This window comes from Felis catus, chromosome C1, assembly GCF_018350175.1.
Source record: "Felis catus isolate Fca126 chromosome C1, F.catus_Fca126_mat1.0, whole genome shotgun sequence".
NCBI classification, from domain to species: Eukaryota; Metazoa; Chordata; class Mammalia; order Carnivora; family Felidae; genus Felis; species Felis catus.
The window spans coordinates 105,865,758-105,880,523 of record NC_058375.1 but is presented as its reverse complement, the minus strand read 5'-3'; the positions used below and the strand labels follow the sequence as shown (position 1 = coordinate 105,880,523).

Sequence of the window (14,766 nt, the reverse complement as noted above, 5' to 3'; positions counted from 1 at the left end):
GACTCTCACCAGCTCCCTGTCAAGTCCCCAGTGTCTACGTCACATAAAAAGAGGAGCCTGAATGGGGATTAAACCATGAGCAGTTTTAATGGTCTGGTTTTCTCCCTCCCATTTCCCCACTGTTAGTATTATTACTACAAGAATAAAGGATTCCTGAGAGCCTGTCCACTCCTCTCCCTTGGGCCCTCCCTTGACAACACTCGTCCCCACCAACCCCCTCTGGATTTCTGGATTAAAAAAAAAAAAAAAAAAGTGAAAGGCACTGCAGGGGTGGGGGGCTCAAGTGCCAGGGAGTCTGAGGGGTGGTACAGGGGCAGGGCCAGGCCCTTGAGGGTGGAGAAGCATCCTGAGGGCCCCAGTGGCCTAGGAAAGTCCCTCCTCCCAACCCCAGACCCACCTCGGGGGTCTGCAGCAGGAGAGTAATTAGTGTTGGGCTCAGAAAGGAGGAATGGAGGGCCCATTCTACTAGGACCCACGGGCCAAACCCAAAGGGGACTGCAAACCACTATAATCCTCAAAAGCCTGTTGTGTTTGGGGGATGGGGGTGAGGAGCTGAACAAAATGTGAATTAGGATGAAATCCCTAGTCCAGGGACCACACAGCAGCAGTGACCCAGGCTCCCGGCAAAAAGGGAGGGGAGAGGGCTGGTCAACTCAGGCCCAGGCCTAGTTGTCCCCACTGCCCCCTTGCCGAGCCCTGATGAACGCCATGCCGTGTGTGCGAAAATGGGTCTTGAGGTTGAGGGGGCTGTCGCAGCTCTTGCCACAGACCTTACAGGTCAGCGGGCCCCCAGAGGCAGGCAAGGGGGACTCTCCACCCTCTGGATCAGACCTCAGTGGAGGAGGGACCTCTTCCCCATCACCCAGGCCCAGGGCACTGGCACCACCCACACCCCGTTTCTTTTTGTGGCTGATGAAACGGTGCCGGCTCAGCGAGCCCGGGGAGGCGAAGCACAAGCCACAGTCGAGGCACTGCTGGGCACCGCCGTCCACCCTCAACCCCACCATAAGGCTCTGCTCCACTGAGCCACCACTCCGGTAACGCAGGGGCCCGTGGCCTCCTGAGCTGGGCCCACCCCTGGGGGACTTGGCCGGGGGTGTTGTGCTGTCAGGCTCCTCACTACAAGAGTCAGAGGACTGGCGGCGTTTCCGTCCTGGCCCCTGGAGGAGAGAGTACAGAAACTAGGCCTCCCCATCACCCCGCATGGTCCCGGGCACACCCACCTAGCTTCCCGAGGCCAAGGCCTAGAATCCTGCGGCGTTTCAGCCCCAGGGCCCCGACACAGTGGGCCGGGCCTCTGCCTACCTGGGCTCTGGAACCGGGGCCCCGAGCCAGGGTGCTCCCCCGGCCAGGGGACTGGGACCCGAGTGGCAAGCCATGCCGAACCTGGACGTGTTTCTCCAGGATCAGGCGGCTGCTGAAGGTGCGTTTTCCCTCTGTGCAATACCTAGAGGGGGAGAGTGCGGAGCGTGGGCACCAGGGGAACAGCCCAGAAACCAAGGCCTAGGACTCAAGGTTGGGTGGGGTGGGGCGGGACGGGACGGGACAGGGGGGTGGGGGGCTCCCAGAGAGGAGACCTCAACCTTCAGTCCACTCAAGACAAGACTAGGGTTGGCAGGTACTTAGTGGGGGTGGGGGCATGGGGTGGGCGGGTCACTTGCTGGGCAGAACGAGGAGGGGGACGAGGCGGCAAGCAGCCAAGGGTTACCTGCATGGGTAAACTCGCTTGATCCCCTCATGATTGACCCTGACGTGGCGCCTCAGGCTGGGGGCGGAACAGAAGGAGCGCTCACACAGGCGACAGGGAAACTTTTTCACAGACTGAGAGAGCAGAGGGCGGGGCAGCTCAGAGCCAGGCTCCAGGCCACTGCCCCTCCAAGGCCACACAGACCAATGCCCGAGGGGGAGCCCCACTCACCTTGCCATGCTCCTTCTTCATGTGAGCCACATACTCATCTCGCTCGGGGAACCAGGAGTGACAAAGGCCACAGGTCCAGCCTCCAGGGCCCCCGCCCCCACCACCCTTGATGCCTTTGCTCCCTAGCTCCCGCCGGGGCCGTTTGGTTGGGCGAGGGGGTGAGGGGGAGCTGGGTAGTTCTTCCTCTTCCGAGGATGAAGACGACTCCTCAGTGGGGACGGTTGTTCCCCCCCGAGACACAGCCAGCTCCTCGGGCTCAGCCTTGGGGGTCGTTAGGGCACCCGCGGCCCCTTTCCCAGCAGCGTCCTCCCCCTGGCGCCCAGACTGATGGGTGTTCTGAGAGAGGGAGACAAGGGTGCAGCCGTTGCAGGGGAGGGCCTGGCTCAGCCAGTGGCATTTACTCCCGCACCCCCACTTCCTGAAGGTCATGTGACCCCAGCCCCAGGTCACCACAGCTGAGCACACCACCCCACCCCCACCCCCGCCTCTGTCCCTTAACTTCTATACCTTGAGATGATCCAGCATGGTCCTTTTTTGGGCAAAAAGCAGAGGACAAGACGGGCACTTGAAGACGCTGACACGCTGGGGCAGCAGGTGCTGGTCGAAGTGTGAGGAGAGGAGGGGTTTGTGAGTGAAGACCGTGTCACACATGGCGCACTTGTAGATCATCCTGTGTGGGCGGAGAGGACAGTGCAGACACCCTGGCCAGCAGGGCCCCAAGCCCACTCCGGCCCGCCCCACCCCCTCCCAGGTCTCACTTGGCCTGCTGCGCATGGAAGCTGGGGTGCTGGGTGTACAGGTGGGCGTGGGCGCTGGGTGCAGACTTGAAGGCCATGGGGCAGATGGGGCACTTGTGGAAAACCTCGCAGTGCGACGTCTGGATGTGGGACTTGATGGAGTTCACACCCCCAAACACCACTGCGCAGCTAGGGCACCTGGGGGGCACGGAGCGTGGAGGTAAGGTGGGGCAGCTCCAGCCTGTCCCCCAGCCCTCTCATCCCCGGAGCCGCTGGACTTAGAAGCTCATCGGCGATGGAGCATGAGCAAGGTGGGGACGGGAGGGGTGAATAGACCCTGCTCCTTGAGGGAGGCGTGTGGAGAGTGGTCTGGGGCTTTCTCTGCTCTCCATGGGGGCAGGGCAAAGGCAGACAGATCCCAGGAGGAGGGGTTCAGCAGGGGAGATGGGGCGCTCCCTCAAAGACCGGCTAAAAGGCTGGTACCGGGCCACAAAGTGCCGAGCTGCACAACGGTGGGCTTGGGGGGCAGGGATAGATGGTCTCAAGACAACGGGGCAGGAAGGCAGGAGGCACCTGTATCCCACACGGCGAGACAAATGCAGACAGGCCTCCCGTAGATGGGTCTGGAAATTGGCTTGCAGGAAGTTGCCCCCACACTCAGGGCAGACGTGGGGAGGCCGGTTCTTATGCATACGCTGGTGGGCGCTGAAGCTGCAGCGATTGGGGAGCATCATGGGACAGGTGGGGCACACCTGTCGAGGGGGTGGAAACAAGACAGTGAGCAGTGGCCTGTCCCCTGTGACCTCCCCTAAGCTCCCAACCCCCTCCCAGGTCCTACTCCCCAGGCATCGGGCTCTACCCCGGGGAAGGGCAGTTAAAGGCAACTCACAGTGCTGTTGGCCCCAGGGGCGGGGGGCCCAAGCTGCTGGAAGTGGGCAGCCATGCCCGCCTTGTCCCGGCACTGCTCCTTACACTCCAGGCAGCGAAAACACGTGTAAGCCGAGGTGGCAGGGGCAGCAGGGGGCTCGGAGGAGAGTGGCAGCACAGGGGCCTCGGCAGGAACTGCGGTAATGGCAGCGGTGATGGCCCCGTCCCCCTTGCCCAGGGCAGGCAAGGCTGGAGGTCCGAGGGCAGGAGGGACAGCCAGCAGGGGCGTGATATCTGGCTGCCCCACCATCTGGTCCAGAGCAACGGGCCTCATGACCAGGTGTGAGCACTGCATGACGAGTCCTTTGTCCTTGTGCTCTCGGGCATGCAGCAGCAGGCTGCACTTGTTGAAGAAGACCAGGCGGCGGGCGCAGTGGTTGCAGGTGACCTCGATGCGCATGCTCCGGCGGTCATAGTGCCTCGCCAGGCTCTTCTCCAGTGAGAAGGCATCCCCACACTCAAGGCAGCGGTAGCCGGTTGGAGGCAGGGCCAGCCCGGCCTCGGCCGGAGGACTCAGGTTGGGCCGGTAGGCAGGCAGCAGGTTCTTGCTATTGAGGACCTTGTTGAAGGCCTCCACCAGGCTAGACTGAGTCCGCGAGATCACCGTGCCACCGCCCGCCCCAGGCCCGGGGGCCGGCTTGGAGGGCTGCACCATCACCACCGAGGCACCGTTCACCTTCTGCCCCCCAGCCCCCAGCCCCACCCGCCCCTCGGCCTTGGGCAAGGTTTGGGGCACCAGACCTAGCACATTCTTAGCCATCGTCTTAGGGCTGGTGGCAGCACCTCCAGGCAGAACCACGGCCTTGCGGGCCACGCTGGCTGCCATCAGCATGGCCGTACTTGCGTTCTGGATGGTGGCCACAGGAAGCACGGTGCCTTTTAGCCGTGTGCCGTCACCCAGCTGGACGCTCACCACCTTTGGACCCTCAGGGGTCGGGGGCGCGGGGGATAGCTTCAGGAGGCCAGCCTCAGCTAGGAGGGTCCCTTCGGCCAAGGGGGCAGGGGGTTCGGGATCTGACGGGACCCGGGTTACCGTCCTTGTGATATTCCCACAGGATGTTTTAATGGTCTTGATCCGCACCTTGAGAGGCCTTGAGGAGCTGGAAGAGGCAGGGGAGTCGTTGCTGTCCTCATCTGCGGCCTCGGCTCCACTAGAGGGACTCTGGGGACTTCTGGGGGAAGACTTGGCCACCGGCCCCTCCTCCTCCTCTTCCTTCAGGGGTTGACAGCGGGGTACTCTGGGGGAGGCAGGAGGGCTCTGATGCCCTGGAGACTGCTTGAAGAAGGGCACCCCCGTAACCTGGGGAGGTGAGGCGCCGGCAGGAATGTCCATGGCCTCAGGGCTAGAGCCAGAGCCTAGCCCGGCTAGGCCCGGAGGATGAATGGGGCTGCAGCTATCTTGCTTCAAGGTCCCCAGCGGTGGGGGAGAACCAGACGACAGCAAGGCTGGGCCATTCTCCCGGGACAGCTCAAAGGGAGAAGAGAAAGGAGGTGGGGTCATGGCCCCTTCCTGAGGTGGGGAGGGTGCAGCGGGAGGGAGGGGATCAGGGTGCTCCCCTGGCTCAGGCCCAAAATGAGCAAAAAGGTCCAAAGGAGCTTTGCCTTCCATGGCTTTTTCTTTCCAGGTACCCCCACTGGGAGGAGCTGGAGAGTGGGGTGTACCTGGAAGGGATGACTCAGGGCCCCCAAAACCATTCTGCATCAGACGATGTCCCACAGGCCCTTCCTTAGTCACCCCCACAGCCCGGGTCCCGTCCCCTCCTGAACTTCCAGCCGGGGACTCAGGCTGCTCGGGACACACAGTGTTCTTGACAATGACGCTGACTGCTGAGATGTCTGGGGGTGGCAGGCCATGATCAGAGGCCTGGGCTGGAATCTCGGAGCCATCCTGGGCAGCTGCTGCTGTTGCCTCTCCAGATTCACCCCCTACGCTGGGTTCTGGCTTCCCTGAGTCTCCGGGCCCCTCATTTTCTTCCGGCCCAGAGTGGATGGCTTCATTCGCATCAATGTCAGGGATGTCAAAGGCAGCAAGGAGGTCGTCGAAATCAGGGGTCTTCATGTCCCCCATGGCAGCGGGTCCCCAACCTGATGAAAACAGAAGAAAGGAGGAGAAACTGAGCCCTCTGGAGGCAGGGACCCCGGCCCTCCTCCCTGGAGAGTTCCAGCTTCACCTGCTCAGGACCTGCGCACAATGTGACCTGGGCACACCTTTACCGCTGCGCAAATCCTAGGGAGCTGGTGGAGGTCTGCCAAACCCTAAAACTGAAAGAGAGGTAGTGTGCACATTCCAGGGAAGACACCAAGATCCAGAAAAAGCCGAGGAAAAGGCACTTCTCAGAAACACAGCTGAGAGACAAGGGCAACAGAGACAGACGAGTTCAGTGAACATCTTGGTTAAAACTGCCTCAGCCCCTCCTGGGCCCTGCACAGAACCAATCAATTAATCAATAAAGGAGCAAAATGTACACAATGCTCTGGGGCTAAGGGCTCATTCAAGGCAGCACAGGACCCATTCACAACTTCTTCAGAGATCTTCTGGGGGTCCACAGAGATCTGAAAGGTCAGTGTACAAAGAGACAGTGACTTAGACCAAGATGTAAGAAATGATTCTAGTTCCAGCTTTATCAATGGCCTGCTGTCCACTGCCTTACTTTTGAAAAGGAGGGCCAAGTAATCCATACATTACAGGGTGAGTCTGAGCATGATAGGAATCGTAACCCTGAGAGTCAGAACCCAGAAGATTTGTTATTACAGCTGGGACAAACAAGGACTAGTCAGGTCAAGGAGGAGCTAGGAAGGAATAAGCACTGAAAATCCAGGACTGGGGTCAGAGAGAAGAATCAGGGGTTAAGTCTGGGGACTTGGGGTCATCACTGGCACCTGGAGATCTAGCTTGGTTACCAAGGAGAAGTGGACTGAGGGAAACCACCCAAGAGACCAAGATGGAAAGAATAAGACACAGGAACAGAAAGAGACAAAGAGACAGAGGGGAAAACCGTGACGGCACCCTGGTCACAAGGGCCCCAGCCTAGGCCTCTCCTGTCACAAACACCTGCTGCTAGCTCACCTACCTTCCCCAGAGTGCCTCTGCCCTCCCGTGGCCCTCCCTGGGCTAGCCCCTCCTCCCTTCCACTCTCCCTGGATCCTGCTCTCTCAGGGCCAAAACTCCAGGGTAACTTACCCAGCACAGCCGCCACAAAGGGGAAAAGCCAATCCCCCTCACTCCTGTCACTTCTGCTCCGAGCTCCGAACTCATACTCCTCCCCTTTTCATTTTCCCTTGGCAACACCAGTCCAGGAAGTCTCGCCCAACCCCAACCTGGCCCAGTGTACGCGCCCGCACGTGCACGCGTGCACACACACGCACGCGCACGCACACACACACACACATCCCACAAGACTCATGTGGCACTAAACCAACAAGGATAGCCTAGGGCTTGTGAGGAACCCGGGTCTGTTCCTCACCAGTTTCTCCCCAAAAGTGTTTCCATATCTAAGAGGAAGAAACTGAAGAAGTCTCTGTCCTTACACATTCTCTGCCCAGGATGCAAACCACTTCCCAGGGCCAATTCTCTCACCTCCTGCCAGCCTTTAGACCGAAACTGGAGACAGTCCCAGCAGGTGGCAGCTGGCAATGCTGGGAGGAAGGTAGGGTAGAGGAAGAGGGTACCAACTAGAAAAAGAAAGGGAAGTTTCCCCTCATCACCCCCTACTTAATTCTGCAGTTTCTGGGTTTAAACACAGCCCTCCATCCCTTGCCTCTGCCCTGATGGAGAGCCAGGGCCCTCCTCTGCCTGGCTGTCTCCCCAACAGGAGAAACCCGAGCTACCTTCCACCCTGGCCACCAGAAAAGCGGGTTGGTGAAGCACAGATCACTGGGGACTACAAGGAAACATATGCCCACTCACCCTCCCCAAGCAACTCCCCCTTTGGCGTCCAAGTGACTTAGAGGTCATGCGATAGCCAGGAGCGGACAGTCCAGCAAGCAGCGGGAGCTCAAGGCCAAAGAGGTTCCCCCCCACCCCACGGCTGAGGCCTTTTCTGCGGCCGTTGTGCCCGAACTCTTGGGCTCCGGCCCTCCCCCCACCCCTTTCCTTCTGTTCTTCCCCAAACACCAAAGGAAGGGGTTGAACAGGAAGAGGGTGAACTGGCCTGGGTCGGGAGGGGGCTCCACTGCCCTTTCCCCTGGCCCGGGGCCTGCAGCGCAGAGGAGGGCGAGGGGCCAGCGGCCGGGGGCGATTAGGCTGCCGCCAAGCTGGGCAGCGGGTGGAATTAAGTCCCTGCCATCTGCCGAGGGCCGGCGCGGGGAGATGTCCGGGGTTTCGAGGAGGGGGCGGGGTGTACAGAGGAAAAGCCGCTGGGGAAACTGAGGCGCACCGCGCTTCTCTCGCTCCCACCGGCGTGCGGAGGGAAGGACGGGCGCCGGCCAGGCCAGGCCCCACGGGATCTGCCGCGCAGCACCTCCCGGCCCAGGACTTCACAGGAGTAGGGAAGGCGCGTGGAAAGAGAGGAGTGAGGAGGGGACGGTCTTTGCGTGACTCGCAGCTCTCCGACCGGGGTCCGTCCCAACTCCGACCTCCTCCCCTCGTCCCGGCGCAGCACAGCCTCTTCCTCCCGCAGACTCCCGAGGATCCCTCGAGACGCGAGTGAGCCGAAGGCGCGCAGCGGACCGGGGCGCGAGCCTGAGTCCCGCCCGGGCCCGGACGCTGACCCGCACCCAGTCGGGGTGCAGGCTCCGCTCCGGCCAGGCCCAGCTCCCCCGCCCCCGCCCCCGGACACGGACACCATTTTAGGTCGCGACATCCCGCAGCCTCCAGTCACCGGGCCGCGCTTCGGACGCCTCTTGGGCTCGGGGCGCCTAGACTTGGGGACCCTGACCCTCCCTCCACGTTTACCCGGCAGGGGGCTGTGCTTTCAACAGGCTGGGAGTTTCGCCCATCCGCCTCAAGGGATGGAGGCGCCGGCGGGGCCTTCCTAGAAGCCGCCCCAGGGGGGCGGCGCGGAGAAGGGGGTAGTTGACCAAGTGGGGGAGGGGCGGGGGTATTTACCCGCCCCCCCGGGGGCGGGGCCAAGGGCGGGTATTACCCCAGGTATGCTTACTTGTTCGGCTCCAAGTGCGGGCCGAGACCCGGCGGTCTCTCGCCTGCTCCCACCGCCACCGCCACCGCCGCCGCCCTCCCCGCGGCCGCCGCTACTTCCTGCTTCTCTCCCGTTCAGCCTCCCCCTCCTTCAGCTCCCTCCGCGTTCCAGGTCTGGGCTGCCCGCTTCCGCACTCGCCATTGGCCCACGCTCCCGTCGTTCAGCACTGCGCCCCTCCCGGCCCCGCACTGGGTTGGCCTTAAGTACTGCCGCTCGGAACTAGCCCCTCACAGTCCTCCCAGCCTCATTGGGCAAGGAACCTAGTCCTTCTGAAGATGCCTCTCCCCATTGGCTGCGCCGGGCCCACCTGCCCCATCTGGGCATCTCAAAAATGACTGGCTTCCGCTACAGTCGCTTAGAAAGAAGCCAATCTGATCCCCTGCTTTCCCTCTAGAGGCGGTGACTATCCCAGGTGCGTCTCCGCCTCCTCACTCCCTATTGGCCACAATCCTTGAAGCCTGCAGTTCACTTATGCAAATTAAAAGAACTCTCAGCTTCTATTTGGTGGGCACTTTGAGGAGCGCCTCGTTGACTCCTAACGAAGCCCGGATGCGTAGATCCGCTTGCATTGTCTTCTCAAGCTAAACCCCAATGTCAGTCATGCCGTGCAGAAGTCACAAAATGGGACGTTACCCAAAACATTACGTCATCTGGTTGACCAGTTCCTTGCAGTCTTCCTACTGTCTAAATCGTCATATAACCTGCACGGATGGGGTTCTCGCGCGGGCCAGCTCCTGGGCGATGGCGTTACCCCTACCTTCTCCCTCTGCAGGAGCGCTTGCAGTGGGGGCGGGATTAGTTACGAGTGTGGAAGGAACCGGCACCAAGAGCCCGGGACGGCTTTGCAGACCGGAAGTGGAGGAGAGGTGACGTTAGAGTGCTGGCGTGGCCTGAGCCATGTCGAAAGGGATCTTAAAGCGGCATGCTGGTAGGCTTCCTGAGCACGGGGACTGGATGGGACCGACCCTCGCTTCCATTTCCCATTTTAGGGCTCTCCTTTTCCCCGCCCCCAGCACGGGGTGGGGGTGGAGTCGAAGCCGGTTTTCCCGCGCTTTGTTGCCACGCCCCCTGGAGGCGGGAGAAGGGGTGGGGATCCTCCGTAAATGAGTTGCTTTGATATTCATAATACAGATGCTAGCACTGGCTGCCACCTCGCGCGCGGGCTGGCCTGTCCTCGAACCTCCACAGCCGGTCGCGTACGTAGCAGCTCAGCACCGGGGCACGATTACTAAAAGCGGTTCTGTTATCCTGCACAGGAGTCACTGGACCTCTGGACCTAGGACTCTCCTACGCGCCCCGAGACTTTACACGGGTAATAGCGACTGTATTGAGATGTCAATCAGAGTCTCTGAGTGGAAATCTTCGGGCCACCACCATGGAAATCTATGGTTCCATCGGGCAAGGCGCTCGACCTCCCTGCACCGATTTTTCTCATGGATAAAGTAGGGACTATAATACCCACCGACATGATTGTTTTTGTGAGGATTACACCCGTTCAGAACCTAAAAGTGCTTTGTAAAGTGATGGGCAAATGGAATCAGTGCTCCCCAGTCGGCCGCCTTCTTTGTGGAGGTTTGCCTGCAGTTAGTTACCCCGCCTCACAGTGTTCTTCCATGTCTGAACCACTAGCTAGAGTAGCTTCCTGGATGTGGCCAGACTGCATTCCATTCCCACCTCCTTCCCTGCGTCTTCCTGCATGGAATAATAATTACCACTGATGCACACGTACTATGTGTGGGACCTATTATAAGCACTTTATATGTATTAACTTATATAATCCTTGCCACAACAGGGTGAGGGAAGTACTATTATTATCTCCATTTTACAGGGGAAGAAATTGCGGCACGGACAGGTTAGATTAGGTACCTTAACCAAGGTCAAAGGCAGTGGAGTTGAAAGTCCTAAAGGTCTGGAAAGCTGAACACTTTCGCAGATTCCTTTGTCAGGAGGACTGTGAATAGAAGTTTGTTCTTCAATTAGATGCACTATTCACTCAATTAAGAAATACTCTAATTCAGGGGCACCTGGGTGGCTCAGTCAGTTGAGTGTCAGACTTTGGCTCAGGTCATGATCTCCTGGTGGGTGGGTTTGAGCCCTTCGCGTTGGGCTCTGTGCTGACAGCTCAGAGCCTGTGAGCCCAGAGCCTGGTTCGGATTCTGTGTCTCCCTCTCTCTCTCTGCCCCACCCCTGCTTGCTCTCTGTCTCTGTCACTCAAAAATGAATAGATTAAAAAAAATTTTTTATAAAAAAATATGTTATTGTTATTTTTTTTAATTAATGTTTATTTTTGAGAGAGAGTGCCCAGCTGGGGAGGGGCAGAGAGAGAGAGAGAGAAGGAGACACAAAATCCAAAACAGGCTCCAGGCTCCGAGCTGTCAGCACAGAGCCAGATGTGGGGCTCAAACCCATGAACTGTGAGATCATGACCTGAGCTGATGTTGCACCTAACCAACTGAGCTATCCAGGCGCCCCAGAAATATTTTAATTCAACCAATACCTGAGCACCATCTAGGAGTAAAATAATGTAGACACTGAGGATACAGCAGTGAACAAAGCAGACAAGAATTGCTGGCCTTATGAAACATACTGAGAAGACAAACAATAAATATGTTAAATAAGTAAGATAAATAGAAGCATGTTAGAATCTAACTGCCGGGAGAAAAATTAAGCAAGGCTATTAAGCCATAAAAAGAAATGCGAGGAGCTTAACTGCATATTGCTAAGTGAAAGAAGCCAACTGGAAAGTCTATATACTGTATGATTCCAACTATATGACATTCTGGAAAAGGCAAAACTGTGGAAGCAGTAAAAAGATCAGTGGTTGCCAAGTGTTCAGATAGAGGGAGGAATGAATTGGTGGAACACAGTGGATTTTTAGGCAGTGAAACTATTCTCTGTGATACTGTCATAGTAGATACATGACATCATACATTTGTCAGAAACCCTATTGTAAACTATGGACTTTAGTTAATAATAATGTATCAATATTCATTAATTGTAACAAATGTACCACACTAACACAAGATGTTAATTAGAGGAAAAACTAGGGGGAAGGAAGTATATGGTAACTCTAATTTCTGCTCAATTTTTCTATAAACCTAAAACTGCTCTAAGAAATACTCTATTAATCTTTTTTTAATGTAAAAAATAAAGCAGGAGGGGGGTACCTGGGTGGCTCAGTCGGCTAAGCATCTGACTCTTGATCTCAGCTCATCTTGATTTCAGGGTCGTGAGTTCAAGCCCCACATTGGACTCTGCACTGTGTGTGAAGCCTACTTAAAAAATAATAAATAAATAAATAAATAAATAAATAAATAAAGCATGGAAGGAGTACAGGAAGTGTGGGAGGATTGTGATGGCCCTTCTGAGAAGGTGGCATTCAAGTAAAGGCAGAAAATTGGTGACTGAGCCATGCAGCTATCTGCATTGCTATCTGTGAGAACATTCCAGAAAGAGGGAACAAATATAAGGTCTTGAGATGGGAGCATGTTTCAGAGGGATAAGGGGTGAGATGAGTGGGTCAGGCCACCAGATGCTTTCGGAAGGACTTTGGTGTTTTCTCAGAATGGGATGGGAAGGAAACATGATGTAGTGGCCTGACTTAACTTTTAAAAGGGTTGAATGTGCAGGGAAGTGCAAATCAAAACCACAATAAGATATCACCTTATGCTTGTCAGAATGACTAAAATAAAAAAACAAGAAATGGCAAGTGTTTGCACAGATGTGGAGAAATGGGAACCTTCATGCACTGTTGGTGGGAATGCAAACTGGTGCAGCCGCTGTGGAAGACAGTATGCAGGTTCCTCAAAAAATTAGAACTACCCTATGGTCCAGTAATTGCACTACTGGGTATTTACTCAAAGAATACAAAAACACTAATTCAAAGGAATACACATGCCCCAATGTTTATTGCAACATTATTTACAATAACCAAACAGGAAGCAACCTAAATATCCATTGATACATGAATGGGTAAAGAAGATGTGTGTGTGTGTGTGTGTATACACACAATGGAATATTACTCAGCCATAAAAAAAGAATGAAATCTTGCCATTTGCAACAACATGGATGGAACTAGAAAGTATGCTAACTGGGATAAGTCAGTCAGAGAAAGACAAATACCATATGATTTTACTTGTGTAGAATTTAGGAAACAAAACAAGAAAAAAAAAGAGAGAGAGAAGCCAAAAAACAGACTCTTAACTATAGAGAACAAACTTATGGTTACCAGGGGTGTCTGGGGGTCTCAGTTAAGCGTCCAACTCTTGGTCTCGGCTCAGGTCATGATCACACTGTTCATAAGATTGAACCCCACATGGCTGGCTCAGTCAGTGGAGGCCACAACTCTTAATCTTGGGGCTGTAAATTCAAGCCCCACAATGGGTGTACAGATTACTTAAAAATAAAATCGGGGGGGGGGGGAAGGCGGGGGGAGAACCAGGAGAATATCGTATCCTTAAAGTCACCAAAAAAAAAAAAAAAGTGTTTCAAGGAGGAGGAGAAAAGAATGATCAACTGTCAGATGCCACTGAGAGATCAAATAAAATGAAGACTGAGAACTGACCAATGGAATGGGTTAAGCAAAATTGAGGTTATGGGTGAGCACGATAAGGACAGATTAGATGGATTAGTGGCAACAAGAGCTTGCACATAGTGGTTTCAAAAGAATGATAAGGGGGTAGGGGAGACAGAGACTGTGGACAGTCCTTTCCAAGGAGGGAGGGAGAGGAAAGGGGTGATAACTGGAGGGGAAACAGAGGTGAGGAAAGGACTACTTCAAGATGAAGGAATTTCACTATGTTAGTACACTGAGGGGAAAGATCCTGGAGAGAGGAAAATCTGAGGTTGCAGCAGAGATAGAAAAAAGTTCTGGAGCCAAATGGTTAAAAAGATGAGGGGCGCAGTCTAGTTCCCGAGTGGAGGGACATGTAGAGTTCACCCATAAGGACAGGAGGGAAGGCAGAGCGAGTGGGCTTGGCAAGGAAGCTGTAAAAATCTCTCCAGTTGCTTTTGTTGCTGCTTCAGTGTAAGAAGTAAAATCGTCCCTGAAAGTGAGAATGGTGGAGGAGCTGGAGGTTTGAGGAGAGGGTGGGTAAGCTATAGGCATTCAGGAGCCAATCAAGGGGCTGAGAGGCCAGAGGGTTGGAAAGCTCATTGACAAGAATACTGAAATTAAGAATTAAGATAGCTGTAGTGTGGGAAAGAGGAAAGGGAGCGGGGGCGCAGATGGCTGCAACCGAGAGAGGTGGTGGTAGTTTAATCACAAGGTACTACTACGTGTGTGTGTGTGTGTGTGTGTGTGTGTGTGTGTATGTTACTAGCTCCCTCAGCCCTTCCCAGGGAATAATTATTACTATCCGCTTCTATCACCATCGATTCATTCCATGTGTTCTTGAACTTCATATAAAATGAAATCATAGAGGGGCGCCTGGGTGGCTCAGTCGGTTAAGCGACTGACTTTGGTTCAGGTCATGCTCTCATAGTTTGTGAGTTGAAGCCCCTGCATCAGACTCTGGGCTGACAGCTCAGAGCCTGAAGCCTGCTTCAGATTCTGTGTCTCTGACTCTCTCTGCCCCTCCCCTGCTCACAATCTCTCTGTATCTGTCTCTGTATGTTTAAATAAACATTAAAAATTGCTTAAAAAATTAAATAAACTGAACAATTGATTGGCATTAGTATAACCATGATGTTATATAACCACCACATCTAACTCCAGCCATTTTCATCTCCCCAGAAGAGAACCCTGTATGCATTAATTGTTCCATTCCCCATCCCCCAAGCAATCTGTGTTGTTTCTGTGAATTTACCTATCTGGTTATTTAATATAAAGGGAATCATACAAGATATGACCTTTTATACCTGGCTTCTTTCACTTAGAATGTTTTCAAAATTCATCCAAGAAGTTCTTAATTTTAATAAAGTCTAATTGATCAACCTTTTATTTACAGTGAGTGTTTTTGTGTCCTGGTTAAGGTCAAGAAGTTTTTGTGGTTTTTTTTCTAGAAGCTTTATTTGTTTTACTTTTCACATTTAGGTTCAATGATCT

The 14,766-nt window shown here is 55.1% G+C and overlaps 1 protein-coding gene across 7 annotated transcripts; it reads right to left on the bottom strand.

Annotated features, from left to right (window-relative positions):
- Positions 1-62: 62 nt before the first annotated feature.
- Positions 63-9,578, bottom strand: ZNF687 (zinc finger protein 687). 7 transcript variants are annotated; one of them, XM_045033508.1, is made up of 10 exons: positions 8,682-8,799; positions 5,754-5,844; positions 3,545-5,667; positions 3,229-3,407; positions 2,677-2,853; positions 2,426-2,588; positions 1,919-2,254; positions 1,709-1,821; positions 1,306-1,447; positions 63-1,160 (listed from the first exon to the last, which is right to left on the bottom strand). In XM_045033508.1, exons 3-10 carry the CDS (start codon positions 5,648-5,650, stop codon positions 666-668), a joined length of 3,711 nt encoding a protein of 1,236 aa, XP_044889443.1. In that variant the 5' UTR covers positions 5,651-5,667; positions 5,754-5,844; positions 8,682-8,799; the 3' UTR covers positions 63-665. The 7 variants fall into 7 exon arrangements, with proteins under 7 accessions (XP_044889443.1, XP_044889442.1, XP_006935181.2 ...); XM_045033507.1 differs by lacking the exon at positions 8,682-8,799 and adding an exon at positions 7,160-7,599; XM_006935119.5 differs by lacking the exons at positions 5,754-5,844; positions 8,682-8,799 and adding an exon at positions 9,478-9,578.
- Positions 9,579-14,766: the final 5,188 nt, after the last annotated feature.

Coding starts and splice junctions, on each gene's coding strand:
- ZNF687 (XM_006935119.5), bottom strand. CDS start 5,650: ATGGGGGACATGAAGACCCCTGATTTCGACGACCTCCTTGCTGCCTTT. Junction 1,822..1,918: donor TGAAGAAGGAGCATGGCAAG/GTGAGTGGGGCT, acceptor CTGCTCTCTCAG/TCTGTGAAAAAGTTTCCCTG. Junction 1,448..1,708: donor AAGCGAGTTTACCCATGCAG/GTAACCCTTGGC, acceptor CTCCCCCTCTAG/GTATTGCACAGAGGGAAAAC.